The 27,478-nt window shown below is 38.4% G+C and overlaps 1 protein-coding gene across 13 annotated transcripts in view; it reads right to left on the bottom strand.

Moving 5' to 3' along the window:
• CAB39L (calcium binding protein 39 like) overlaps positions 1 to 27,478 on the bottom strand; it is a 135,714-nt gene that overhangs the window by 15,476 nt on the left and 92,760 nt on the right. For all 13 annotated transcript variants that reach the window (XM_077974375.1, XM_077974368.1, XM_077974372.1 and 10 more), the window contains 4 exons: positions 23,159 to 23,327; positions 16,665 to 16,724; positions 12,171 to 12,236; positions 5,361 to 5,504 (listed from right to left, as the gene is read on the bottom strand). In XM_077974375.1, coding sequence (XP_077830501.1) covers positions 5,361 to 5,504; positions 12,171 to 12,236; positions 16,665 to 16,724; positions 23,159 to 23,327 — 439 coding nt within the window. The remainder of the gene's footprint in view (positions 1 to 5,360; positions 5,505 to 12,170; positions 12,237 to 16,664; positions 16,725 to 23,158; positions 23,328 to 27,478) is intronic.

Genomic DNA, 27,478 nt, shown 5'->3' on the forward strand with positions numbered 1-27,478 from the left:
AATGCAGCAAAGACATTTTCAGGACTGGGTTCCACATTCTTTGCACCCTACGAAAGGTGCTTTGGGGAAAAAAACCTATTAATTAAACGATGTGAAAATAATCCTAGGACTTAGCTGTTACTTTTTTCTAAATAACAAAATATTTTTGGCAAGTAAACAACGTAGTTCATACTTCAGTGGAAGGAACATAGCCGGGGTACGGGGCAGGCCAAGTTACACACATACAAGTAAACAAGTGGTCAACTATTTTTAAACGTACTCACCCTGTCCAGTGATTAGGTGACCCAAATTCTGATCTTCTCAGAGGATGGAATTAGGTTATTTTTATTTTGCAACCCACTGATTCCTTCTACTATATATAATACTGCATTTTTGAACAAAATTATATGAAGTTTATTCTCATTTAAACTTCTGTAGGAGCTGAATGACATGATACACAGCCTTCTTCAATTCCTTCAGTCCAAGGGTCTTGAGAGGGCCCACCGTTTTATAATGCGTAGGCATTTTCCAGGCCTACAGCACTCTGTTTTTATTTCATTCATTTTTTTGAAACTTTTTATGAAATAATTCTAACACACAGAAGAGTACAGGAATAACATATCTGACTTCATATTCCCACCATTGGCTCTATGAAAATCTAATATTTTTTGCCATACTTGCCTTCAGATTTTTTTTTTAAATAAAACATTACAGGTATAATTGAAGGCTATTGGATACTCCTGTATGATATTGACATTCTCTCCCCTACTCCTTCTCCTGAGATGACCCCCATCCTGAATTTGGCATTTGTCATTCCCATGCAGTTTGTTTGTTTGTTTGTTTGAGACAGAGTCTCGCTCAGTTGCCCAGGCTGGAATGCAATGGCACAATCTCAGCTTACTGCAACCTCTGCCTCCCAGGTTCAAGTGACAATCCTGTCCTAGCCCCACTGAGTATCTGGGACTACAGGCATGTGCCACTACACCTGACTAATTTTTGTGTTTTTAGTAGGGACTGGGTTTTGCCATGTTGGCCAGGCTGGTCTCAAACTCCTGGCCTCAAGTGATCCACCCACCTCCTCCTCCCAAAGTTCTGGGATTACGGGCATGAGCCACCGTGCCCGGCTTCCATGCATGTTTTTGGACTCTAACTGCACATATATGAATCCACACTTAGTGTTCTTTTGCATGCTTTTAAACTCTAAATAAATGACATATTTAAATATTTGGTCATTCCACTCAACAAAATGTTTCTAAGATTAGGCAAAGCAATCCACATAACTCTATTTATTTTAACCCATTATTATGCACTATTGTATGTGTGTAGCACAATTTATTTTCCCAGTCTCCCCTTGGTGCCCATGTATGGCTTTTCCCATTTTAAACAATGTTGCAATAAACATCTTTATACAGTAAGTCCTTATTTAAGGTGGATAAGTTCTTAGAAACTGTAACTTTAAGCAAAGCAACAGATGAGGCCAACAATTTTTCCCCCATCAAGCTTACAACAAAACATTGTTATTTGAGGACTTGCTGTAATGTACACGGTTTTCTTTAAAGTCCACTTCCAAGCACCTATCAACGATTTTAAGAGAGGACTTACTGTACATGACTCCTTATGCACGTGTCCAAGAGTGTCTCCAAGAAACTGCCTAAAAATGGATTTCAGAGTTGAAGGGTATCCATAGCTTCAAGAGTTTATTTTGCTAAACTGTTCTCCAAAGTGATTATACCAATTTACACAGTGTATGACAGTTCCCACTGCTGTCCAGTCCTACAAAAATCTGATATTGTTGGACATTTTTGCCAATATGAAGAACATCAAGTGGTATGTCATTGATATTTTAATGGCCATTTCCACAATTACAAGTAAGAAGAACACCTATTTATTGGCCAATCAGGTTTCCTCATCTGTAAACTACCAACTTGTATCTTTTGTCTATTTTTCTGTTATTTGTCTTTTTCTTAATGACCTGTCAGTTATATATGTCACATTCTATCCTGTCTTTTCACTTTATGATTTCTTTTCTGAACAGAAGTTTAAAATTTTAGTGTGGTCACATTTTTAAATATTTTCTATTATGGCTGGGTATGGTGGCTCATACCTATAATCCCAGCACTAGGGAGGCCAAGGCAGGAGGATCAATTGAGGCCAGGAGTTTGAGACCAGCCTAGGTAAAACAGCGAGACCTCATCCGTACAAATAATAAAAAGAAAATTAGTTGGGCATGGTAAGGGCAGGCCTATGGTCCCAGCTACTCAACAGGCTGAGGCAGAATTGCTTGAGGCCGAGAGGTCAGTGCTGCAGTAAGCCATGATCGCACTACTGCACTCCAGCCTGGGCAACATAGTGAGACCCTTTCTCAAGAAAAATTTCTATTATGTTTTGTGATTTTTTATTTCTTTTCAAAGGAATTCTTCCTACCCAAATATACAGAGAGCCTCTTATTTTCTCTTCTAAAAGTTAAAAAAATTGCTTTTCAAGTGCAGATCTTTATCTAGAACTTATTTCTGTGTATACTGCAGGGTAAGATTCTCTACATGGACAACCCATTATCCAAGAAACATTTATTGAATACTTAACCCTTTCTTCACTGATTTATAATCCCTCCATGATCAAATATCAAGTTTCAGATTTATATAGGTTTACTTCTGGGCCCTCTACGCTGTTTTGCTGTTCTATTTATCAATTTCTAAGCCAATACAATGCTGTTTTCATTTACTCTAAATCCATAACAAGTCTTAATATCCGGTAGAGTAGATTCCTCTACTTCCTTCTTCAACATTGCCATAGATAATCCTAGGCTATTGCTCTACCACACAAATTTTAGAATCAGCTTGTCAAGCTCCAGGGAAAGTCCAGTTGGAATTCTGAAAGGAACTGAATAGAATTTATCAATTAGTTCAGGATTTTAATTGCTCTAATGGGTTTTTGGACAATAAATATCTGCACTGGAGCTTCCAGGTAGCCAAACACATGGAGACTCCTGGAGGGTGGCTGCTCAGGGAAGGCATGGAAGCTCCATGCCCCTTTCCCCATACCTCACCCTACGTATCTCTTTAATTTTATATATATATATATATATATATATATATATATATATATATATATATAATGAATTAACAAATATCTGGTGGCTGAAAGATCAACTAAAAATGTCTTACCTTTCAAAGCAACAATTACCTTAAAAACTGCCATGCCTCCCATTTATGGATTTATAAACTCTATCACTAAACATACTTTATAAAAACCGAGGCCAGGTGCCATGGCTCACACCTGTAATCCTGTAACTAAGCAGCTTAACTTCAAAATACATTTTAAAACGTTTTTTTCCCCTTTCTCCTGGGCTTAAAGATGTAACCTTGAAGCAAACTGCAGAAGCTTTTTCCCTTAGTTTTAAAATAGACTTCATGTCCCAGCCCTTTCTCACTGTCTATATTCCCTTCACATTTATCTAATCGCATGCTGGTATCTAATTATCTGCCTACTTAGAAGTTCCAGGGGCTAAACTTGAATCTTGAGTCAGACCAAGCTTGGAGACCCAGCTGCAAAATTCCAGAGATAACTTCAGGGTGGCTAGTCAACAACCCAGCCATTGTTGAGATGACGCCAGCCTGTTTTCCACCTGGACTGGGACCCAAGACAGCCACCAGAACAAGAAACACAGACATTGTACTCAGCATAATTTTTACACGCTTTCCATATCATGTTTTCTCTCTTTAAAACCTGGCCTTGCCCCTAAAATTCAAAGTAGTTGCATTGGATGGGAATCTGGCCACTTTCCTATTATTAGTTTTGGCTAATAAAGTCACTTTATTTTACGAGACCTGCCTCTTGTTAATTGGACTCTGCATGTGATGAGCAATCTGACTTGTGTTCAGTTACAATCCCAGCACTTTGAGCGGCTGAGGCAGGAAGGTCATTTGAGCTTAGGATTTTGAGACCAGCCTGGGCAACATAGCGAGACCCTATTTCTTCAAAAAATAAAAAGCTTAGCTGGGCGAGGTGACCCGTGTCTATAGTCCCAGCTACTTAGGAGGCTGAGGTGGGAGAATCGCTTGAGCCTAGGAATTTGAGGCTGCAGTAAGCCATGATCACACCACACTGCACTCTAGCCTGGGCAACAGAGCAAGACCCTGTCTCTGAATTTAAAAAATAAATAAAATTTTAAAAGATTTTTAGAAATAAGAACCAAAAAATTCTGGGACTCTCTGAACTCTTATTTACACTCTAGATATCTATCATACGATAAGAATTTTAAATATTAAAAAAAATTAGCTGGATGCATAAAATGCACATTGTGGCATTACTTAAGAGTAGGAAAAAATGCAAATAACCTAAATATCAATGACAAGAAGAAATATACCCAATGATGCACTATGATGGTGAGAAAAATAATGGCTCTAAAAACTACTTATAGCAATAATGAAAATGGTTACTTATGGTATAGCATTAAGTAATAAAATTAGGATATCAATTGTTAGTACAATGTGAATACAGCTGTAGAAAAACTCTGGAATGTGTGCACAGGAAAATAAAATGTACTAAACTGTTTACAATAGTTAGGCTGGGAATACAGAATTACAAATAGAATTCTCCCACCTACCCCACCTGTTAAAAAATCTATTGTAGGGTCAAGCGTGGTGGCTCACACCTGTAATCCCAGCACTTTGGGAGGCCAAGGAGGGTGGATCACGAGGTCAGGAGATCAACACCACCCTGGCTAACACGGTGAAACTTGCTCTACTAAAAATAAAAAAAAAATTAGCCGGGAGTGGTGGCATACGCCTGTAGTCCCAGCTACTCAGGAGGCTGAGGCAGGAGAATCACTTTAACCTGGGAGGCAGAGGTTGCAGTCAGCCGAGATCGTGTCACTGCACTCCAGCCTGGGCAACAGAGTGAGACTCAGTCGCAAAAAAAATAAAATAAAATATATTGTCTAAAGAGGTTACTTTTCTATCATAACAAAACACATTGTAAAAAAATAATAATATGAATAAAGTCAGTAGTACCCGGCTGTGTCTTCAGGGTGTCATTTAAAGTTCAAAGAGACAGTGCTTGTACAAAGCAAAGTATTCAAGCCTGACACTCAGGGTTTGGGATCTAGTCAATCACTGATTGTTTTAGAAGTTTTGGGAAAGAGTATCATGCATTTTCTCTGTGAAAAAATAAAAATATTTAGATGTGTGGATTAGTCAGCAAACCTTTATGAATGGGCATTCATTAACATAACTCTGAAATTTCATTAAATCATGCAAAACACAAAGACTGCCTATTTCATTTTCTTTCAAGTATGAAAGACAGTAAAGAGCAGGGAGTTTGCCATTTGGAACTGGAAAAAAATTGCCTATAACATTGTTTCCAGAGCTTGTACTTTTTACCTTAAAAACATGAAAGGCTTCAAACTGGATGTTGGGACTTTTATCCCGAAGGAGGTTCATCATGAGTTTCAGGTTCTCCGGCTTGCTGATGTACTTTGTCATGATGGCAAAGTTGTGACGGTCCAGGATCAGCTCCCCTAGCAGCTAGAGGAAAACACAAAACCAAAGCTGTAATCTCAGAGCCACTTGACTCAAAATACAGCTCACATCTTCTCACTGAAAAACAAAATATAAATGTGCATAAGAATGGTGTCAGGAAAAAAATTAGAGTGTCCTTAAGTGCATCTTACAGCACAGGCATAAATGCAGTAGTTATTGAGTAAGTTTTTCACACCGTTTTGCTTATCTCAGTGCTTAGTACCTTTCTTTAGTCGGTCTTAGATGCAGCTCACCTAGAGCTAGGCAGAAACAAATTTATGGTTTTCAATACTTACTTTAATTATCTTGCTTCCCACTAATGTATTGCTGCATAGGCATTCAGGTAGAAGGAATAACAAAATTGGTACCATAATGATGCCTTCTTTACCTGCATAAATGTATACTAGGAGTTCACTATTAAGACAGTTTGTTAAATGACTCTTACATTTCCCTTTTATTATGAAACCTGATATAAAGTCAGAAAAAAATAATTGACCCCAAATCCATAACAAGTTTGGTAAGTGCAGCAAGTTTTTATTACAAAGCAAAGCAAAACAAAACATTTTCTGGTGACAAATTAGTAGTTCCCCAAATACAGCATTACCCTAAACAAAAAATAAAAATACCCAAACTAAGAATAGTTGAAGACCCCCTAGCAACACGGCTGAATGTATTGTTGCTCTATCTCAGAAACTTTTTGTTCTCACCATAATTCTGGAGAACAGAATTACAGCCCCTTGGCTGCTGTAGCAATTCCTAAAGCTTCAGCAGCCAGGGGGCTGAAACATACTGTAACATAATTTTATATAGAAGATATGTTTAGTTTTCAAATGTCCTATTTACTGGACTTTTTCTGAAGGCCTTGGGAGAGTAACACATAGTTACATGGTTACGGAAATCCTGGATGGGAAGAAAAGTGCACATCAAACTGAGGGCCAACTATCTATCAAAGGAATCCCAGATGTGTGCAAGCATCTGGCTGCCAGTAAACCACCACTTTGCCTCTGATGTATCTTTTGTGTATTTAACATGTAAGAAGTACACAACCTGAGGTTATTTTAATGCATAAAAATAACATTTGTTAAACCTGAAAAAAGGATGACCCCTGTTGGATATTGGCTGGTCACTAGTTATTCTCATGCATATAGAATAGCAACTGTGTAGTCAAATTGTTAATCTGCATCCTCCTTCGTCTTTCTGCAGCTTCTAAAGCTAACCTAACACCTTCTGGAAACTTTCTTTGCTCCTGGTTTCTTACCTTGTGCAGCTTGTTCCTATGCTACCTCTTCTATGGCTCCCTTGCCTTTTGTACTACTTATGCAGCAATTTTCCAAGCTGCATACTTGGATCTGCTATCTTTTATCTCCCAACAGTCTCATCTATACCCATGGGTTCAACTGTAACATCTAGGAGGGTATCTCCCAAATCTACATTTCTAGTCTCAGCTTCTTTCCTAAACTCTGGACCCACATTTCTAACTGCCTACTGGGCAGTCCCACTTGAACACTGCTGGACTGTCACACTTAGCGTCTCTAAAAGCAACTCCCTTTCTTCTCTTTGTTAATGGCATCAGGAGCTACCCTCCTCCGGTTGGGAAGACAGCTGAAGTCTTCCTTAGCTCCTTTTTTTCCTTGCTCCTCACATCAAATCTCCATCCAAGGCCTACCAATTTTCTGTTTTTAAGTGTTTCTTGAACACCTTTCATTCAATGTTCACAGCCAGTAATCTCATTCAAACTCTCACTACCTTTCAGCTGACCTACTGCCACAGCATGCAAAATGGTCTCTCTTTCAGTCTTTACCTAATCCAATCCATGCTGCACATTTTGTCAAAGAAATCTTCCAAAAATTAGTATTTGTTACCAATTCCACTTAGATTAGAAAGTGAATGAATAAACAAGCAAATTCCTAGATTCCCATAGATTTAGAAAAAAAGTAAACTCATGAAGGTGCCGTTCCCAGCCTCTGTGATGTGGAATAATTTCTCTTGCTTCCTTTCCTCGGCTCCCTTCCTCCATCTTCCCCGCTCTCCTGTCTCTGTGGCTTTACTTCCCCAGCTCCAAAATCTTGAGAAACACTTTCACCTCTTCTCTGCCTGTTCAAACCTGGCCCATCCTCTCAGAACTAGCTCAGACGTCATCTTCGGGAAAGCCTTTCCTCTTCTCTACAGTTGACTTTGCTTTGCCTTGTAGTGCTGAGTTATTTGTGACCCTGTTTAAAGAATAGGCTCCATAAGGGCGTGTTTCAAATCCCCTCACAACCTAACTGTGTGATGTGCATGGGTATTGTTGGGGAAATAAAAGTCCTACCCGCATATCCAGAGCACAATACAGTAACTAATCTCTGAGACTGCAAACAGACAAAACTGTCCCTTATTACAGTCAAGCAGCTACAATCCATTACATACATATATCCTCAAGCTGAAGGGTAACCTGTCCACTAGGGGAGGACCTGACTACCACTTTTGTGCACTTTTTCATGGTTCACCCTAATGCACCTAGCAATTGAGGTGACCATTTGTTTTAGCTATTTATCTGAATAATAAAACTTCTCTTATCTCTCTGACAAGCAAAGAGTTGCAGTTTGGAAAACGGTTAAACTCTCCTGGTGACAGGGAAACAGTATTATCTTCCTAGATGCTTATATTTCAAAGGTATGGCTTCCAGACCCTCCAAAAAGAAAAAACAAAAACTAAAAAACTTCTGGGTTGTAAGCCTGTCAAGAGGCTTACTTATCTTCTAAAGATCTATACAGAAAGAATCAAATACTGAATAGACACATATGTATCATATACACACATGTTAAAAGGCTTCAGCAAAAGGAAAATTTCATTTTTAAAAATTTACACACAGATACTCAATAAACATTTGTTGAAGCTATATTTATGAGTTAAGTTCAGATTAGGTCACTTCAATTTTTATTACCTGGGAATACCTACATATAAATTCTATCCAATCTATCCTCTGCTAATAGAATTTCACAATTTTTCTGAAACAATTAATTGTGCTAATTCAACACTAAATCTTTTAGCCATTAAATGTTAATCTATTTTAATATTAACAATGACAAAATGCAGCATTCCAGAATAATGCAAAGCACTATAAAGCAATACTATACCAAGTAAATGGAAAACACACATATTTTACTTCTTTAAAGTTCTTATTTTGTATGCCTCATAGTACTTAGTTAAGCCATACAGCAAGTGGAAATAAGTTTTTTAGAAACTAAAGTGTTTTAATGAAATTGACCAGAGCCCAAAAAATTCCCCAGTTTCCACCCAGCTTCTTTTGAATGATAATCTTTCTTGCTGGTAATTAAATGCCAGCCCTCTGCAGAAGAAAACAATTCCTAAGCTCTGCCACATGATTAAAAGGAATTTCTCTGTTAATTATTCTTTATTGACACCAGGAATTAAGCACCCTAAGGCAGTGCAGGAAAATTTAGAATATGATTAACAAAAGGCAGCAGGTAGCAAGTACTTTGGAATCAGAAAATAACCTAGTACTTAAGACAGTTTATTACTTACAAAGTTGCTATATGATAATCTAACCTCTCTTGTTTCCTGCAATTATGAAACATCTATGTAAAAAGTATTACAGAATCCATTTATATATAAACACTGTTGTGTCAAAATAGAATATACTGCTACCACAGATCTAATTACCAAAAGGAAAAACCAAAATTGCATCAGTGGAGCTTCCAGAACATTTTTCTAGCAAAAAAAAAAAAAAAAAAAGAGTAAACAATATTTAATGAGCTCGATGTTTATATATGAACTTATTTCACAGTCGTCTACCTTTTTGTTTGCTTGAACAGAGTGATGCAAAACAATTTTGGCAACATCTCTTTCTATAATCTAACGTTAAAAACCCCAACTCTCCAGTAACCATTTTAATACTTTCTTCATTCTCAGGTAATTTATCTGCATTTTGTCAGGCATTTTTTTCAGTGTCCCACCAATGCTTGGTTTTACTATGCTATAAATCAGATATCCATGAGACGCCTAACTGTAAAGATTTTAGGCAGGAATAACAGCCAAACAGTACATCTGGGTGAATTAATGAAAAACAGGAAAGATGCCTCGTGAGTAGGCTGAGGCATCTGTAAATAAGTAGGAAGTACAAATGGCTTTCTTCCTCCTAATTTGGTTCAATCACCTTAGTTCATACAAATCTCTCAATTTTGATCCAGTATCTGACAGACCCCCACTGAAAAAAAGGAAAGATTTGGAGAATTTATGAGCAACTTCCTATATGCTGGCCCTTCAGAGCACCATCACCTCTGTTTACTACTCCAATTGCCATCTTCCTTCGAGGGCCACTACTTATTGTACACGGACAAGCTTATCTCATTTTGGCTATCCTTGTGGAGCCCTACAAATAACGAATTCTTTATGTATGCAGCTGTATAAACAGAATACATCCTTATCTTCATCTGCTCTTAGCAAGCTTTCTGGACATGGGAGAACACAGCACTGAAGTCACTCTCTGCCCAAAGGTCAGTTCCACACACAGTTTGGTCTCATCATTACTGGCTCCAGCACAGACAGCAGCATATCTGTGGGCTTTTTTTCTAGATGGGTCTCCTGGTATGAGTTTCTACACAAAGGGGAAACTCAATAAAAAGTGCCGGATGGCTGGCTGAGAAATGGCCTCCCCAGTAACACGCAGTGGGGGCGCAAATACAAAGGAAACCAGGTCATGGCTGATGCAGGATGGTGGGCAAAGTAAATTGACAAAAAATGTCACACGAAACAGATTGACTTAGTTTAAAATTATACTCCAAATGCATTGTTCTATGAATGCCATCATCTTGACGTGTAAAAATAACACAAGTATGTGACACTATATCCCAAACCTAGAAAAAATAGGAAAAAATAATAATACAAGTGTGATGTTTAGCAAGCCGGACCATCATATGAGTTGCTGCGCTAAAAACAGTCAGTTGTATCAACTGCTGGAAACATTCTTTTTGTGGGATTCTGAGTGGGATCTGAAGGGCAGAGATACAACTCTAGTCCACATCTCCCTCCCCTCAGGGGCTCTCCCACCTCCCCTTGGCCACATGGCTGCTTCCAGGCACCATTCCACTGAGGGAGGGAGGGCCACTCATAAATGGATGTGGTCTTACGCTGTTGGGTTCCCTGTCATTTCCACAGCCAGTCAATAGGTGCATATCCTCAAGTAGCAGATGTAACTGGGTTTCACACACACACACACACACAAACACCCTTATCAAAGGCATCTTAATTTTTCACAAATTTAGCCCTCTGTTTAAAGATAAACTTATCAGAGACTTCACTGATCATCTAGCTGCTCTGGTACACACACCCCTATCTCCCAAGTCACCGCTTTCGGCCTCCTTTCCCTACTTTTCTTTTTAGTACTTAAAACCATCTGAAAACTATGGATTTATTTGTTTATTTGTCTATTGTCTGCTTTCCACCAACAGAATGTGAAGCCCAGAGCTGTTCTTGGCTGTCATGATATGTCTGTAGAATGAGCACATAAATATTTGTTGACTAAATGGAATGTCTTATTACCTCCCTCACACCTCCTTCTCCAATAATTCATCAAACTATGCTATTTACGGGTAATTGATAATTGATTTTATTTTTGTTTCCAGCTAGCTGCATCGTCTTTTAATCTCTTGCCAGATTCTGTTTCAGTGTAATCCTGGCAGTATTTTAGAAAAGCAAAATTTCGTAGATGTGATCATGTAGTCTTCTGACATATCTGTTTGTAAGAGTTGATTTTTTAAAAAAATTTCTCTTCTAATTCTTAGGGAATGACCATGTTTCATATTTCAGAATCTCTTCTGTAAATATAATGTGAACATGTCATGTTAAGTGGTGGAAGTCTTTTAAGTAACCTACAGGAAAACACTGACTGACGTGAATGCTCAGGGAATGGGACCTGGCGATGAAATATAGTATAAAAAATTCTTTAGGAAAATATGTTACAAATCTGGGAGATAAATGCTTCCATAAAACAGAAGCACCATAACATTTCAACTATATAAACATAATTTGATAGTAAAAAATTATTTTATTCTCAAAAATACAGATATTAAGAATTTATCAATTGCTGTGCTTAAAACTTAGAGGGAAGGTTGACTTTTTGCATTTTACGTCTTTTTTTTTTTTTTGAGATGGAGTTCCACTCTTGTTGCCCAGGCTGGAGTGCAATGGCGCGATCTTGGCTCACTGCAACCTCCACCTCCCAGGTTCAAGCGATTCTCCTGCCTCAGCCTCCCAAGTAGCTGAGATTACAGGTGCCTACCACCACGCCCAGCTAATTTTTGTATTTTTAGTAGAGATGGGGTTTTGCCATGTTGGCCAGGCTGGTCTCAAACTCCTGACCTCAGGTGATCCGACCACCTCGGCCTCCCAAAGTGCTGGGATTACAGGTGTAAGCCAAGATGCCTAGCCTCAGCAGAAATATTCTAAATTTTACTTATCAGGCACTTACATTGTTACTTCCAAAAGCAAGACAGGACACTTACATTATTTTGCTATAAAATACAGTCATAACATAAAACATAGTAAGTACTTCTCAAGTTATAAAAAAAGATATTTTAATTTTTCTGTGTTTACTCATATACTAATTGACCCATCATTTGCTAATGAGATATCAACTTACGGGGACACTGACTTAAAGAAATTTGATATTACCTTTAAAGACTGTCTCTTAGTAACATAATTCTCAGACTGAAGCAATTTCTCATAGTCTTCAAAAATCTAATGAAAAGAAAATACACATTAGAGTGTAAAAGCAGCAGTGGATTCTCCATATTAGGCTGGCTGGCTTGCTTCTTCAGGAGCAAATTCCCAACTTCTGGCCATTTTACCATCCTTCTTTACATGTGAAGACACTGTGGGGAGGTCAAGAATTCTAAGAGATATCGTTCCCTGTTTTATTTTAGTTCTGCAAATTAGAAATTGAATAGATAAAAACTGAGTAATTTTGAGTCCTTCCAATAAATCATTTTGAACAAAACTTCTAGTAAAAGTTGCAAGAGAACTCATTTTATGCCATTTTAAAGAAATCTTTATGTAAGTTGCCTTGCTGGTGGCTATGGGTCCACAATTTGGGAAAATATTAGATACACTTAAGGCTTCACTTGGCAAGCCATAAAGAATCAGACTGTTCAATTCGCTGCATAAACAGATAAAGAACGAGGCAACCTTTGTTGCATGACGGCCCAACTGTTCTCTCTGGAGCACTTCGCTGTCACTGGAAGCTGGGGACACTGGTGCATGAAGTCCTGTTTCCTAACATGGTCACCAAACATGGCCTAGCCCTTCAGTTTAACACAGAGTGCTGACATCTGGGGAGGCCCAGCATTCACTTCCACCAGGTGTGGGCACACGGCTCAGAGAGCACTGAAGTGGGAGGAACGAGCGCAGCCAGGATGGAGGGCAAGAGATCAGGAACTGACGAGGGTGATAAACTCCCAGCCCTCAGAGAGTCAAGTGCGAGGGGAGTATGTGTGCTGCTGTGTAACAAGGGCAAGCTGTGCACGCTGACAATCACCGATAGAGAATAAAGTGAAACGTAAAAACACAAAGGTGTCGCTCACATTAAAATCACAGGCATTATACTCTTTAATATGAATGACTTATTTATTCTATTCTGAAACACAAGGAGAATTTTGTGGATCATTAAATGCATCAGACAAGCCTTGAGATAAATTTGAACAGTAAATATAAAATGCAAATACATGTATATGGTAGGACCCTACTCCCCAGTCCACTAGCTTTATTACTTTAGAGTCATGCACCATGTGCTCCAGTTTCATGGTGTACTGCTAAAGAAATATCAGCTAAAAAAGTCTGAAAGGTTTGAAGGGGCATGAGTTCTCAGAGCTCGTATTCAGGCCAATGCAGGAGCCTCAGCAGCTGTGAAATGACTAAATTACACAAGAAGTGACATATGGATGTAAAAACAAAATTAGGTAAATAAGGAGTCAAAGAGAATGAATTTATTAGTCTCTCAAATTGTCATGTATTATACCTGAATGCAAAGCGTTACTGCACAACACATTTACCTCATTCATTCTATAGGAAAAAATAGTAATTAGTTGATAGTGTAGATTTTTCCATATTATCTTAGCCTTTTAAAAATTTCATTTCTTATAAATGTGACATCTAATGAATCTTTCCTTAACATTCCATTTAGCATATATAGTTACTGAACAACCAAACTATATATTAACAGTTCATTTCCTAAATTCAAAAACAGACAATTTTCTTTTTCTTTTTGAGACCAAATCTCGCTCTGTCTCCCAGGCTGGAGTGTTGTGATGCGATCTCAGCTCACTGCAACCTCCGCCTCCTGGGTTCAAGCAATTCTCTGCCTCACCCTCCCAAACAGATGGGATTACAGGCACCCGGCACCACATCCGGCTAATTTTTGTATTTTTATTAGAGACGGGGTTTCACCATCTTGGCCAGGTTGGTCTTGAACTCCTGACCTCGTGATCCACCCACCTCTTTCAGTCTTTACATTTTGGGATGCCTCTGCCAATAAAAATTATTCTCCTTGCAGTAGAATGAGGTTATCAGAGGCTGAGGAAGGTAGGAGGGAGTGGGGATGAAGAGAGGTTGGTTAATAGGTATAAAAATACAGTTAGAAGAAATAAGTTCTAGCATTCAACAGCACAGTAGGGTGACTATAGTTAATAATCTACTGTATAGTTCAAAATAGCTAGAAGAGAAGATTTGCAAAGTTCCCAACACCAAGAAACGATAAATATTTGAGGTGATGGGCATCCTGATTATCCTGATGTGATCATTACAAATTGTATGCATATATCAACATATCCGATATACCCCATAAACATGTATAATTATTTTGTATCAATTTAAAAAATCATTCTCCCCTCACATTTTATACTTAAAACAAATACTCTAGTTGATTCTATGGCTATTTCCTTTATCACCTGAGGACATAAAAATCACTTTTGATTTTATAATTATATTGCTAATTCCTAATCTTAAATTGAAGGACACAGGCAAAAATAAAATTTATTTTACTTATAATTAAAAGACAAGTAGTTAAATATTTGTGATTTGAATGTGTGAAGATACACTATTGATAGGTAGAGTAGGCCACACCTTCTCAGCATTCAGGAGTATGTTGCAACTTTTGTCTGGGACATAAATGATTCAGAGACTCCTTGAGGACTATTATTAATATTTGTTTGCTACCACTGGTCCATATGCCTCTTATGTGCCCAACTACACTGCATATTACTGTAGGGAAGGCATAAAGTCATAGTTATCATCAAAAATGCACTTCTTTTTGTAAGTACATATAATTTAATTCAATACTAAATTTCAATCAATAAAGTTACTTTACCTTAATTTACTTATTACTACCATAAATATCATATACACATGAAATTGTTTTTTGCTTTTAACAGACAAAGACAAAAAATCCACCCATCATACCATATATATAAACATTTAGAATTTCTTGGTTTGGGCATCAATAATATAAATAGTTAAGTGCTCCTTTAAGACAGCAGATTACATTCCTGCTGTTATGTGTCAGGCACTAGACTGGGTGATGGGGATAGAGTAGTAACATTAACTAACACATGTAAAAAATGCCAAAAATCCCAGTAAAAAATAACTCTGGCTGTTGCTAGGATGAGGATCAGAGACTCCACCCTTCCCTAAGTCCTAGTTTAGATGCATGCTCTCCAACACAGGGCCATATGTGGCTACTGAGCACTTGAAATGTGGCTAGTCCAAACTGAGATGTACTCTAAGTGTAAAATACACACCAGATCTCAAAGACTCAGCATGAAAAAAGAATGTAAAATAGCTCGATCATTTTTCACTTCATCTTAGCCAAAAGACCGAGAAGCGATGATCATTTTCCATATTGATTGTACATTGGAATAACATTTTTGATACGTTGGGTTAAATAGATTATTAAAATTAATTTCACCTGTTTCTTTTTACCTTTTTGTGTGGCCAACTAGAAAATTTTAAGTTACACAGTGGCTCTCATTTCTGGCTTGCATTATATTTCTACTGGACAGCACTGAGCTAGAGCATCTGAACCAACACTAGAACAAAACATGTAAAGTTTTCCTTCCAGGTTTGTGCTATATTATACTTTAATCATGCTGCTTCTATTGCTTATACATTTAGTAAAAGCATAGTTGCTCTTGGATGGATCTGTCACCACCAAATGTCTGACACTGCATTAGGTATTAGGAAATTAGTAACAATGATTAAAAACTAATACTGAGTGCTTACTCTGGTCCTGTGCTAAAAACTTTAAATCTTGTCAAATTCCCTCAACAACCATATGATGCAGGTATTATTACTATCTTCATTTTGCAGTGGGTGTAGTAACCTGTCCAGGGCCACACAGTTAGTAAGGAGGCAGGTCTTGGAGCCAAGCAAGCATGCAGACTCTATAGTCCATACTGTGCTCTTAACCCTGTGTCCTGCAGATAAGATTCCTGCCTCTTAGGGGGTGCAAGGGCCAGCCAGAAAGATACAGACACACCATAATAATACAAGGTGAAAAATAAGAGGGAGCCAGAGACAGAAAGAGAGAAGGGGACAGGAAGGAGAGGAGAGAGGAGAGAAGAGAGAGAGAGAAAGGAGAGAGAGAGAGAGAGAAAGAGAGAGAGAGAGAGAGAGAGAGAGATGCATGTTTTGGGAGGGATGAGATTAGGGAAAGCTTTCTAAAGAGTCATAGTTCAACCAAATCTCAAAAGGCTGAGTTGGACTCACTGTCAGGGCAGGGAGTTGCAAGATAAAAAATATTTTTGGTATTTTTACTACTAAGTAAGACTAATTATCAACAAAGTAAAATGATTTATTTTAGTGAGGGTGGGTTCTCTTCCTTTTGGAGTTAGCCACTGCCTCCTAAGAGCAACATCTAAGCAAGCAGGTGCTAGTCATTTCTTGGAGCTTCGGAACACAACAGGAAGAGATGCGAAAAAGGTGAAAGCCCTGACCTCCCGCCATCTCAATTTTCCATAAAGTTTCCTGATCACCTGGTTTCCAGGCAGACAAATCAGGAGTATGGCTGAATACGATTGATTTCTCTTGTGGATAATTCATAAGGGCAATTGCTCACAGATCTAAGAGGGAGGGAAAGAGAAAGCGGGAAAGTCTTTAAAAATGATTTCTACTTACAGTGTCATAATTTTGTTCTAAGAAGTCTGCTACCAACACTTTATGTCTGGTTAGTAAATCCTAGAAAAAGAAAAACCAAGTGAAACAAAATTGTTATAGCTATTAATATTACAAATGTCTCTTTTCTAAGGTTTAAGAACATATAAAAGTTGCAGAAGAACATTTTCATTTACACCACAAAATTATTTCCATTCCTAGCTTAGCCTAAGATGTGAAATACAAGTTTGTTTCATGTTAGAAAAGAAAAACCCTAGTGTTAAACCTAGTGTTTCAAATTCATATTGTTAGATTTATGATAGAAATACTTTAACTGGTGAAACAAATGGAACTTGAGATGAGTTGACAACTTTTTTTTTTGAGATGGAGTCTCGCTCTGTTGCCCAGGCTGGGGTGCAGTGGTGCGATCTCGGCTCACTGCAAGCTCTGCCTCCCGGGTTCACGTCATTCTCCTGCCTCAGCCTCCCAAGTAGCTGGGACTACAGGCGCCCACCACCACGCCCGGCTAATTTTTGTTTTTGTATTTTTAGCAGGGACGGGGTTTCACCATTTTAGCCAGGATGGTCTCGATCTCCTGACTTCGTGATCCGCCCACCTCGGCCTCCCAAAGTGTCTTAACAACTTTTAAAATGAAGGCGCTTTGGATACTGGAAGCATAGGACTGACATTTAGCAGTGTCAAACCAGTATTGTTCCCGCTCTTGGATTAATGGGATATGAGGTGGTGTGCAAGTTACTGAGTAGCACAATGCATCCTTTCAAAATTGAAGATGAGTAGCCCTATCTTATGGCAGATATAAACTTGCAGAAAACTGAACGAAAGCATGAAGAAACATTTGACTGTCTTCAACTCATACCTAAATTATATCCTTAATTCACCTTAATGTTGTAGGAAAACAAGCCTCACTTAATCCCTTTTATATGCTTAGAGGCTAAATACTCTGTCTAGGTGCCATGAAAAATTTAATTAAAAACATAACAAGAATTTAAAAGTTTTCCAAAACAAATTCTTTTACTTTAATACATATTTAATTAAAATTTCCTAAAAGCATATAGAAGGTACACAACATAACCTCACAAAGAAAAGGTAGATAACAACCATAATAAAACCCACTTATTTCTACTTTAATTTTTTTTAAAAGTAAAATATTTAAAGCATTGCATAGTATAATTTTCAAGTTCAAAAATAATAAGTGTGACTCTTAATTCCCTATTGCTATCACACAACTTGATCAACCACTGGCCCTATCAGTTGGAAACGTGGGTCCCCCGCCACTGCCCCCCGGTGGAGCAGAGCACTCATTACCATTCTGAAACTGAAGTTCTAAAATGGAAAACCATTTACAGGGGTTCCATTCCCGCCCTGTCAAAGGTCTTGATTCAAACTAGTTCCTACATCAGGGGACCCTTGAAAGAGTAAGGTAGTTCCACAGGATCCTTTGAGGTCCCTACTCTTTTTTGTAAAGGATAATATTGGTGTCCTGTTTTCAAGCACCCCTCCCCTAACATCATAGAAACCCCATGAGCAGTAATAGGAATTTTCTGAGCTGAACCAGGGTAGAGGGAGCCCCCTCTATGGGCTGCAGCAGACACTGTGGATTGCTGCACCCGTGGGAGTTCTCCACCTGCTTCAACTGTCATCAGCCTTGAAAGTGAGGCCTGGGTTCCCCACACTGCAGGCAGTGCACACAGCTCCAGTGGCAACAAAAAGAGCAGGTTGCAGATCAGTGCTGCCTAGAAAGGTTGTGTCATACATGAGTGTTACCCCAAAGAAAAAGGGATCAGGAGGGAGTTAGGTTAAAACCAACATTTTCAAATTCCAAGGGCAAAAAAACCCTTGAAACAGCTTAAAAATCCAGTATTAGGAAACCATAATAGGGTGGGGTAGAATTCCTCCAGCATATATATATATATATAATGGATACAGTCAATAAACAATGCACACATTCCCTCTCTCACACCCACATTTCCACTCCAGTGTGTGATAGGATTGATATATAGATATACCTTCAAATTTATGTATACAATAAATGTATATACAAACCACATATACATACACACAGGTTTAAGTACATATAATACAGAGATAAATATAATTGCTGCATTATAGATCACATAACTGAGTGAAAAAAATAAAAATAAAAACAGCTAGGATCCTACCCAAGAAGGAGAAGACAGAAAATTGTGAAGGAAAATAAAGTTCAAAATTTAGAATTTAAAAGCCTTATTTCAAATAGTGTACTCTTTCATCATACCTCCTAACAATTCTGTTTTGAGAGGCCTACGTTTTGCATAGTATAACTATTATGCTGAAAATCTGATATCGATATTTTTAATGAATACTGCTTGGGAGAAACTCAGGGTGGAGTGAGAGAGACAATTGCAGGGACATAAAAGGCTGAGGAGCCAGTGACAGCTGCTGTTCAGAGGGCTGACTGTGCTGGGGAGTGAACCGAGCACTTTGCAAATGCAGTTTCTGATCTTCACAAGTCCGTGATAAAGGGATGATTTTCTTCATTTCAGATGTGGAAAATAAAACTCAAAGGTTAACTAAATTGCTCAAGGACATCCAGCTTACCAGGTGGCAGAGAAAGACAGAATTCAAACCACTTCTATTATGGGAATTTTTAGAGGGAGGGATGAAAGAGATTATGGTTGTAAGGAATCCTTTTTTGGGAAAGGACTTTTGGTAGAAAATTCTATGCTAAAATCATAAACTAACAATGTTACAATATTAATAACTAAACTGAGCAACAGTCCCTTTAAGAGCTCAAAACCAAAAAGATGAGAGTAGGAGATTATAAAAACCCAAAGCCAATGTCAAAATCCAGTAAATCAACCAACCAAACAAAACCCTTTGAAACCAGCTATTTAAAAAAAAAAAAAAAAAAAAAAGTGATTTATTTGTTACATTATATTAACCATAAGCATTTGGTAAAATATAGAAAATTGGTGTTTCCAATACTGGCAGCACACTAGAAAACTTTTTATAATTATTTAGATTTTAAAGGATTGACTTAAATTCAATGGAAAATTGGCTTAAATACAAATCAAAACATCATTATTTATTTTTGATTCAATATTGTTGCTGAAAATTAAATTGCGCTGAATATATGACAGCAAAAAATTACTACCAAGTACATTTTTTTCTATCAAATGTTTAAAAACCTTTGGGGAAATTTTCAGAAATACATATTAAGTATTTGCTTTCCTCCTCTATTGGCGTTTGTTCTATGTTTGTAATTATATGAAGGCTTACTTGTGTTTTTTTTCAAAAATGAATTTACTTGTTTCCATGACAGCGATGAGCCATCTGATAGGAAAGGGAAAAAACATGGGACTGTAGTGTCTATTATTAGCAAACACCTCCTTAGTAGTTTAAACACAGACATTTTGGTAGAAAGAAATGGAATCATCCTTTGTATCTAATGTCATTCTTCATGTTGGATGCAACCGAGGCCTATCGCACCACTAGCTCTAGATCCACCTTTTGAGGGGGTTCATCTCTAGCTGCTGTACAATTTTTGTCTTCCTGGGTAAGACACAGCCACTCCTGGGATTTCCAACACTCCTGAGCCCGGAGTCATGCTGCCCTCACCGCCCCTCCCTCCACCCAGCAGTCACTTCCAGGAATCTGTTCCCAAGTCCTTCCTCCTTCTTTTCCTTCCTTCCTTCCCTCACTCGGCTGTTCTCCTGAAATTTCGGTTTCCTTACTCCAAGCTTCCCACTCTTTATACTCAGCCTCTCATTAATTCCCCTTCTTCCCTTCTCTTTCTTTCCCTGGCCCTTTTCTGTCTACCCAGACCTCCCCTGTGGGCTCCTCCTCTCTTCCCTGCTTTCCTTAGGGAGACTATAGGAGGCTAGCAGGCTGAATGGAGGCCTGTGGACACCGGAGCAGACTGCGAACTCCTTCCCTTCAAACCCAGAGGCTAGAGGCCTTTTGTTTGTTGCAGGTTTGCCTGAGGCATTGGGGAAATGACGGCATTGCGGTTGCTTTCCTTTGTTGTCTCAGGCAATTCAGTGCTGGTCCGAAACTGCACACCCTCCTGCTTATGACAACAAAAGTGCCACAGTGGCCTGGCGCAGTGGCTCACACCTGTAATCCTGGCACTTTGCAGGGGCCAAGGCAGGCAGATGGCTTGAGGTCAGGAGTTCGAGGCCAGCCTGGCCAACAGGGCAAAACCCCATCTCTACTAAAAATGCAAAAATTAGCCGGGCATGGTGGTATGCGCCCGTGGTCCCAATTACCTGGGAGGCTGAGGTGGGAGGATCACCGGAGCCTGGGAGGTCAAGGCTGCAGTGAGCTGAGATTGCACCACTGCACTCCAGCCTAGGTGAGGGAGTGAGACCTTGTCTCAAAAAGTGCCGCAGTTAACTGGGCTCACCCTGCTCCTAGGCAGCTGTTAACAATCAGCTGCTGTTGCTTAAGCCTGCCCTGGAATCCACCCCCAGCCCACCCCAGTGGCTTCCAAATATTCCCATCATTATCAAACAGTATTCTCCCTCCAGAGGTCTTGTCAATTAGATTTTCCTTTGCTCCCTGTATTTCCAGAGATGGCCTGGTTGCCTTTACAGATCGTGTCCCAGGCAGCTGCCAGGACCTGCCTCCCCCTTAACCACCCACCACTCTTTGGTCTCACAACAAATCCCTCTGACGGCCCAGCCTGCAGGCTCTGCGTCCACGGAGACCCTGCCCCATCCCTCACCCTCTGCCAGGCATTCTTCTCCCTAAGTCCCAGCTTCCTTCTGCCCCACTGACATCTCCCGCCCTTTACCACTCTCTGACACTCTCTCACACTTTCTGTGACCATGTGAGCTAATATACCTTTCAACAGATTTATGGCACCTTCTTAGAACAGGCTGGGTAACTTCCTAGTCTGCAGATAATAGGTAGTTTTCAGCACAGCAAACCACTGCTTTCCCCTTTTTCCACCTCTGGAGAGCTATTTAAAAGAACTATTTATCATCTAAGTCATAGGCAACTTTCAATCACTGTTCATAAAGTAATAAGATTGGAGTATGTATTAATATTAGTATATGGACTATATCAATATTATTGAAATACATATTTAAGATAATATATAAAAAATAAAAATATATGGATTACAATTAGGAAAACTTGTAAAAAAAGTTACATATGTATATCTTGAAAAAAGTATAAATTAATTTGGAGTTATGTAGATAGAGCAATTAAATTGCTAAAATGCTTTTAAAGAAATGAATCTGAATATATATACATTTAAATGAGTCTTATCTACTTTTTCAACCTGAAAACCTGTTTTTTTCAATGATGCTGTTACATTGTCAGTTTATAACATTTTTTGAACTCCTCTTCTAAAATGGCTTCAGAGCTGATTTGGTAGACATTGAAGAAAATCATATCTATTTTATTTCTATCTTAAAATTATTTTCATTATCATTATTATCCCCCCAAAATAATTCTAGCTAACTTGATCACCCACTTTATCCACTAACTGGAATGTCAAATAGGCTTTTGTTTCCAAAACTTTTATCTGCCCTTGAAAGATAAAAGTTTGCCATTACTGAAAAATGAGCATGTAATATACATTGATACCAACTTCAATATATGTTAAATAATAGCAGGATGATAAGCCTAAGTAACTGGTTTTCTAAAATAGAAACCTTGAATGTAACATCACTCATTAAATGAATAAGTTTTGGTATGTTTGTCTGCAAATTAGCTGCACTCTTTTCTGATATATTCTCTGAATTTTTTTTTTTTGATGATAAAACACAGAAACCAAAAGTAAAATCGTTGTCAGGGGCTGGAGGGAGGAGGAAATGGGGAGTTATTGTTTAATGAGTATAGAGGTAGAGTTTGAATTTTTCAAAATAAAAAAGTTCTAGTAGTTGGTTACCTAACAATGTGAATATACTGCATCCTACGATTTCCTACATAGTGACAAAGTAGATAATACATGATCAAACTATAGATGATTATGAAAAAATGACAGTATAATTTATTACTGTTTTGTTTCACCATGTGGACATTTAAAAATTACATTCATAAAATAACATGATGTCCTTCACATTCAAAGATGTAATTCTCCATCTCCCTTCACTACCTGGTTCCTTTCCCCAGAATTAATCACTGTTGCTGTTTCCTATGCATCCTTGCAGAGGTATTCAGTGCATATATACCTTAAGCGGAAGCTTAAGCCCCGTAATCTGTTTTTAACATAAATGGCAGCATGCCACACACAGAGCGCTACATATTCCTCTTGCCACATAACCGTATATACTGGAATTCAGTCCATGTGAGCTTGTGACAAATAGTTTGAGCTGTTTTCCTGCAATAGGACAGACTGACCTCATGAACTGCATTCTATTTACAGATGCCTCTTATGATCTACATCATACAAGGTTGGCTAAGCTGAGGGCTAGGAAATAAAATTTCTTGCTTTTTAAAATTAAATTGCCTCTTCAGAGGCCAAGTGACTATAAATTGACCTAGCTGATTTGGAAAAAAAAAATTACCTTAAAAGTAGCAAAGGCATCTGAAGCAATATCAAATGTTGACAACTCCACATACTTAAAGAAATCTCTGAATTGATTAGAAAAGAGGATGATTTTGGCAAGCGGTTCATGTCGAATACATTCTCTCAGCATAATCCCACAACGTAAGGCAATCTGTGGGGCTTCATATCTAAAGCGTAAACAAGAGAGAAATAGAGAATTCTGTTATCCTATTAAAATAATATTAATGGCATCAAAAGAACCATTTCAATACTGCTGTTAATGGAAACACACATACCACTTGTCACGGTTCATTCAATACCCTCTGAAGATCTACTATGTGCCTGGTACTATTCCAGACATATTCTGAAATTTGAGTGTATCTGAAACACTCAGATACACTCAAATATGAACGTGGTGACAGCTGGGGGTAGGGGGGATGAGGCAGAATGTAAACAATGAAAAGATAATTTCATATATTGAGAAGTGCTGCTAAAACTGATGACAATGAAATACGCCACATTATAAAGGTGATTACTTATGTGTGTGTGTGTGTGTGTGTGTGTGTGAGTGACTACTTAAGTTACTTTACTTCAGACTAAAGTAAAGGGCAAAATGTTCCAGGCAAAGGAAAGTAACTGTGCAAAGTCTCCATGGCAAGAACAGGCTTAGCGAAACAGAGGAGAAATAAGACCTGCATGATTTGATTGTAGGGGAAGAACCGTGAGTGGTGTGAAATGAGGCAAGGGTGGAGAGAAGGGCAGGGGCCAGATCAGATACGGCTTTGTCAGCTAAGGTAAGCAGTGTGGTTTTGTTTTAAGTGTAATGTGAAGCCTTTGGAGAGTTTAAAGCAAGAAATTGACAAGGCTAACTTATGATTTAAAAAGATCACTCTGGCTTCTTGTTGAGAATGTCTGTAAAACAGCGGGAGACATATAAGAATGGGAGCAGAACCCAGGAGAGGGGACAGGGGCTTGGCCTGGGGTGGCAGGAGCAGAACAGAGGACTGTGGGCAGGTGATGGATACTGTTCGGAGGAAGAGTCAACAGGACTTGCTGATGATGTAGCTGGACTTGGGTGAGGGAATAAATTTGGAAACTAAGAATTCAAGAATGATTCCTATGTTTTTGACTTGAATCACTGGGTGGGTGGTGGTGCTATTTATTAAGATGAATAAACTAGTAGAGGAACAAGTTAGTAAAGAAATTAAGAGTTTAGGCCGGGCGCGGTGGCTCAAGCCTGTAATCCCAGCACTTTGGGAGGCCGAGACAGGTGGATCACGAGGTCAGGAAATCGAGACCATCCTGGCTGACATGGTGAAACCCTGTCTCTACTAAAAAATACAAAAAACTAGCTGGGCAAGGTGGCGGGTGCCTGTAGTCCCAGCTACTCGGGAGGCTGAGGCAGGAGAATGGTGTAAATCCGGGAGGCGGAGCTTGCAGTGAGCTGAGATCCGGCCACTGCACTCCAGCCTGGGCCATAGAGCAAGACTCCGTCTCAAAAAAAAAAAAAAAAAAGAAAGTAATTAAGAGTTTGTGGTTGACCACATTAGTTTTGAGATGGCTGATATCTAAGTAGAAGTGTCTCCTTGGCAGTAGGATACACCTATCTGGAGTTTAGGAAAAAAATAGGGGAGACCTATATAAATATATGATTTGCATGCAATAGGTGTGGATTGATTGACTCACTTAAATCCTAAGTGGAATCATGGCTCACAGCAAAAAATATGCTAGACAAACAAAACGTCTACTGTGTGAAACAATTCAAGACTGGCATACTAGATTGGTTCCATTTCTAACACAACAACAATCTCTCAAAGTCAAATTCAATCTCTAAGTAAATTTAAGATATATTCTAGTGTGTGATAAGATTTTAAGAAAATGAATAATGCTTAGCCCAAGTATAACAAGCCTTGTATTGGAATAATACAGTTGACAATTGTGTGGTAAATATAGGAAGAATAGAACAAAGAAAGATATAGTTGTGATACACTGGGAAGTGAGCAGAGTATAGGGCCACCCCCCACAAAAATCTGGTGGGGCGTGACTGCTCACTCCTATACTCCCAGCACTTTGGGAGGCTGAGGTGGATGGACTGCTTAAGCTCAGGAGTTCGAGACCAGCCTGGCCAACACGGTTGACTTTACAAAAAATTAAAAAATAAAAAAATTAGCTGAGACCCTGACTTTACAAAAACTGAAAAAATTAGCTGGGCATGGTGGCACACGCCTGTAGTCCCAGCTACTCAGGAAGCTGAGGAGGGAGGATTGCTTGACCCTGGAAAGTTAAGTGAGACTCTGTCTCCAAAAAATAAAAATAAAAATAAAATAAAATTTGACCATATTTTTAAAGAGATATCATTGACCATTTCAACTGAATACTAGTTTTTATGATACTTTTATGGCACTATAAAACTTTAAGATATTTTATTACTTATCAACTACTAGCAACAACATTTTGTTGAACAATAAGTAATGAACTATTCTTTATAAGATTATAGAATTTTCATGAAAGACAGATTCAAGAATAAAGATTCAATAGAGGAAACAGACTACTTTCCAATATCAAATTTACAAATATTAGTAGAAGAAACAGCAAACAAAGATACCAGGGTGGTATTTATTCATTTTTGTCCTGTTTATGCTGAATGATATTCACAAATATTATTTGAATATTTCCTGAATAACTCGCAGTAACATTAAATGCTAATATATTCAGATAGTCATGATTCTTTGTAGCATATAAGGAATGCCAATTTATAGTGCTAGTAATTTCTCTTAATAGAAAAACCTGAAACTCAGGCTACTGGCTCACAAGGAACAGTTATCAGGTGGGGTCTTATTAAAGATGTTGTAAAGAGGGGTATATGTTCTGAAATGTAAAGGAGAAAAGCGCTGTCATTTATTGATAGAGTACTCAAGAGAGTATAAAATAAAGGCTGTTGGCCTAAAGAAAGAATCTAAGGGAAGGACAATTAAAATCCAGATTTATTGATTAGTAAGATATGTGTGGACTTTTGTAATTTGGCCAAACCTTAACTTTTCAGTTTCATCTCCCATCACGTTCGTTACTTCCCTGGAGCCCCTCATTCCCTCAATTGAAATGCCCTTCTCCTTACATTCCCATGACTGAGATGCTTCTCGTCTTTCAAGGCTTGGTTCAAATGCCACCTCCTCCTTGAAGCCTTTCTTAATCACTACGATTCAGGATTATTCTCTCTGCCCTTCACACTCATACAGCAGCTTGTCTGTAATTTCTCTTTAACACTTTTTTCATTCAGTATTATGTTATACTGCAGTAAATTGCTATAGGTCTATTTTCTTCACTTCATGACAATCAATTTAATTGTTGGGGCTATGCTTTACTTATCCTGTTACCTTCTCCTCTCCTCCCCATCCCCATCTCCATTTGGTGTCTGTCATTGATTGCTACTTTCTCCTGCCCCTACCCCAGTCTCCAAAGAGTGCCTAGTATAATGTTTTTCACAAAGCATGCATATAATGAATTTAATGAACCTCAAACTGAAGAAATGTCTTAATACTACTCTAATGAGAGTCAAACTCTGACTTATACAAAATATGCATCATCTCTGGCCAACATTTTCTCATTTCTTAATTCAATTTCCAAACTAAGACCCTCTATAAAAAGTTTCCACTCCAACTTTTGGGTATAATTAGTTCTCTTTTTCCTTTCATTTCGTGAAGCTTATTGAAACCATCTGTGATGCACTGAGAGTTTATTCTTGAGAAACAAAAGAATGTTTTAAAAAGCCAAGACTCCTCTGGGTCAGCACACTTGTCATTTCATCCCAGCAGTTTGACATCTGTCATTCTGAGATTACAACTTCTTAACGTTAGAAATACATAAGGATATACAGAAATATATAGAGAATACCAATTCTCCTCAGTACTCTTTAAGGGATTTATAATCCACATAGATCATTTCTACCTGACTACCCTCTATATATTGAGTTTTGATAGGTTATTGTTTGCTATATAAAGAAATGCTCCAAAAGATAAGCATATGTTAAGTTTCAAATCCCACTAACATTAATATCCTTAGGTCTGGTAAAGAATCAATATTTAACTCACCTAATCTACTCTACTCATAGATAAGCTTCCTGATGGCAAGGATCCTGCCTAATTATTGCATTTCCCACAATGGCTAACCGTGGCAGGTCCCCAGTAAAGGTTAATCTGATGAATGCTGAATCACTGCTTTAGAGAATTGAATCATATCTTCCCTGTTGATCTGTAATTTGGATCATATAGTCTGGACTATAATGAACTGTGTCAGTGTGGAGAAGGCACACAACTATCTAGGCATGCCCATTAAATAATGA

Source organism: Macaca mulatta, chromosome 17, assembly GCF_049350105.2.
Source record: "Macaca mulatta isolate MMU2019108-1 chromosome 17, T2T-MMU8v2.0, whole genome shotgun sequence".
NCBI classification, from domain to species: domain Eukaryota; kingdom Metazoa; phylum Chordata; class Mammalia; order Primates; family Cercopithecidae; genus Macaca; species Macaca mulatta.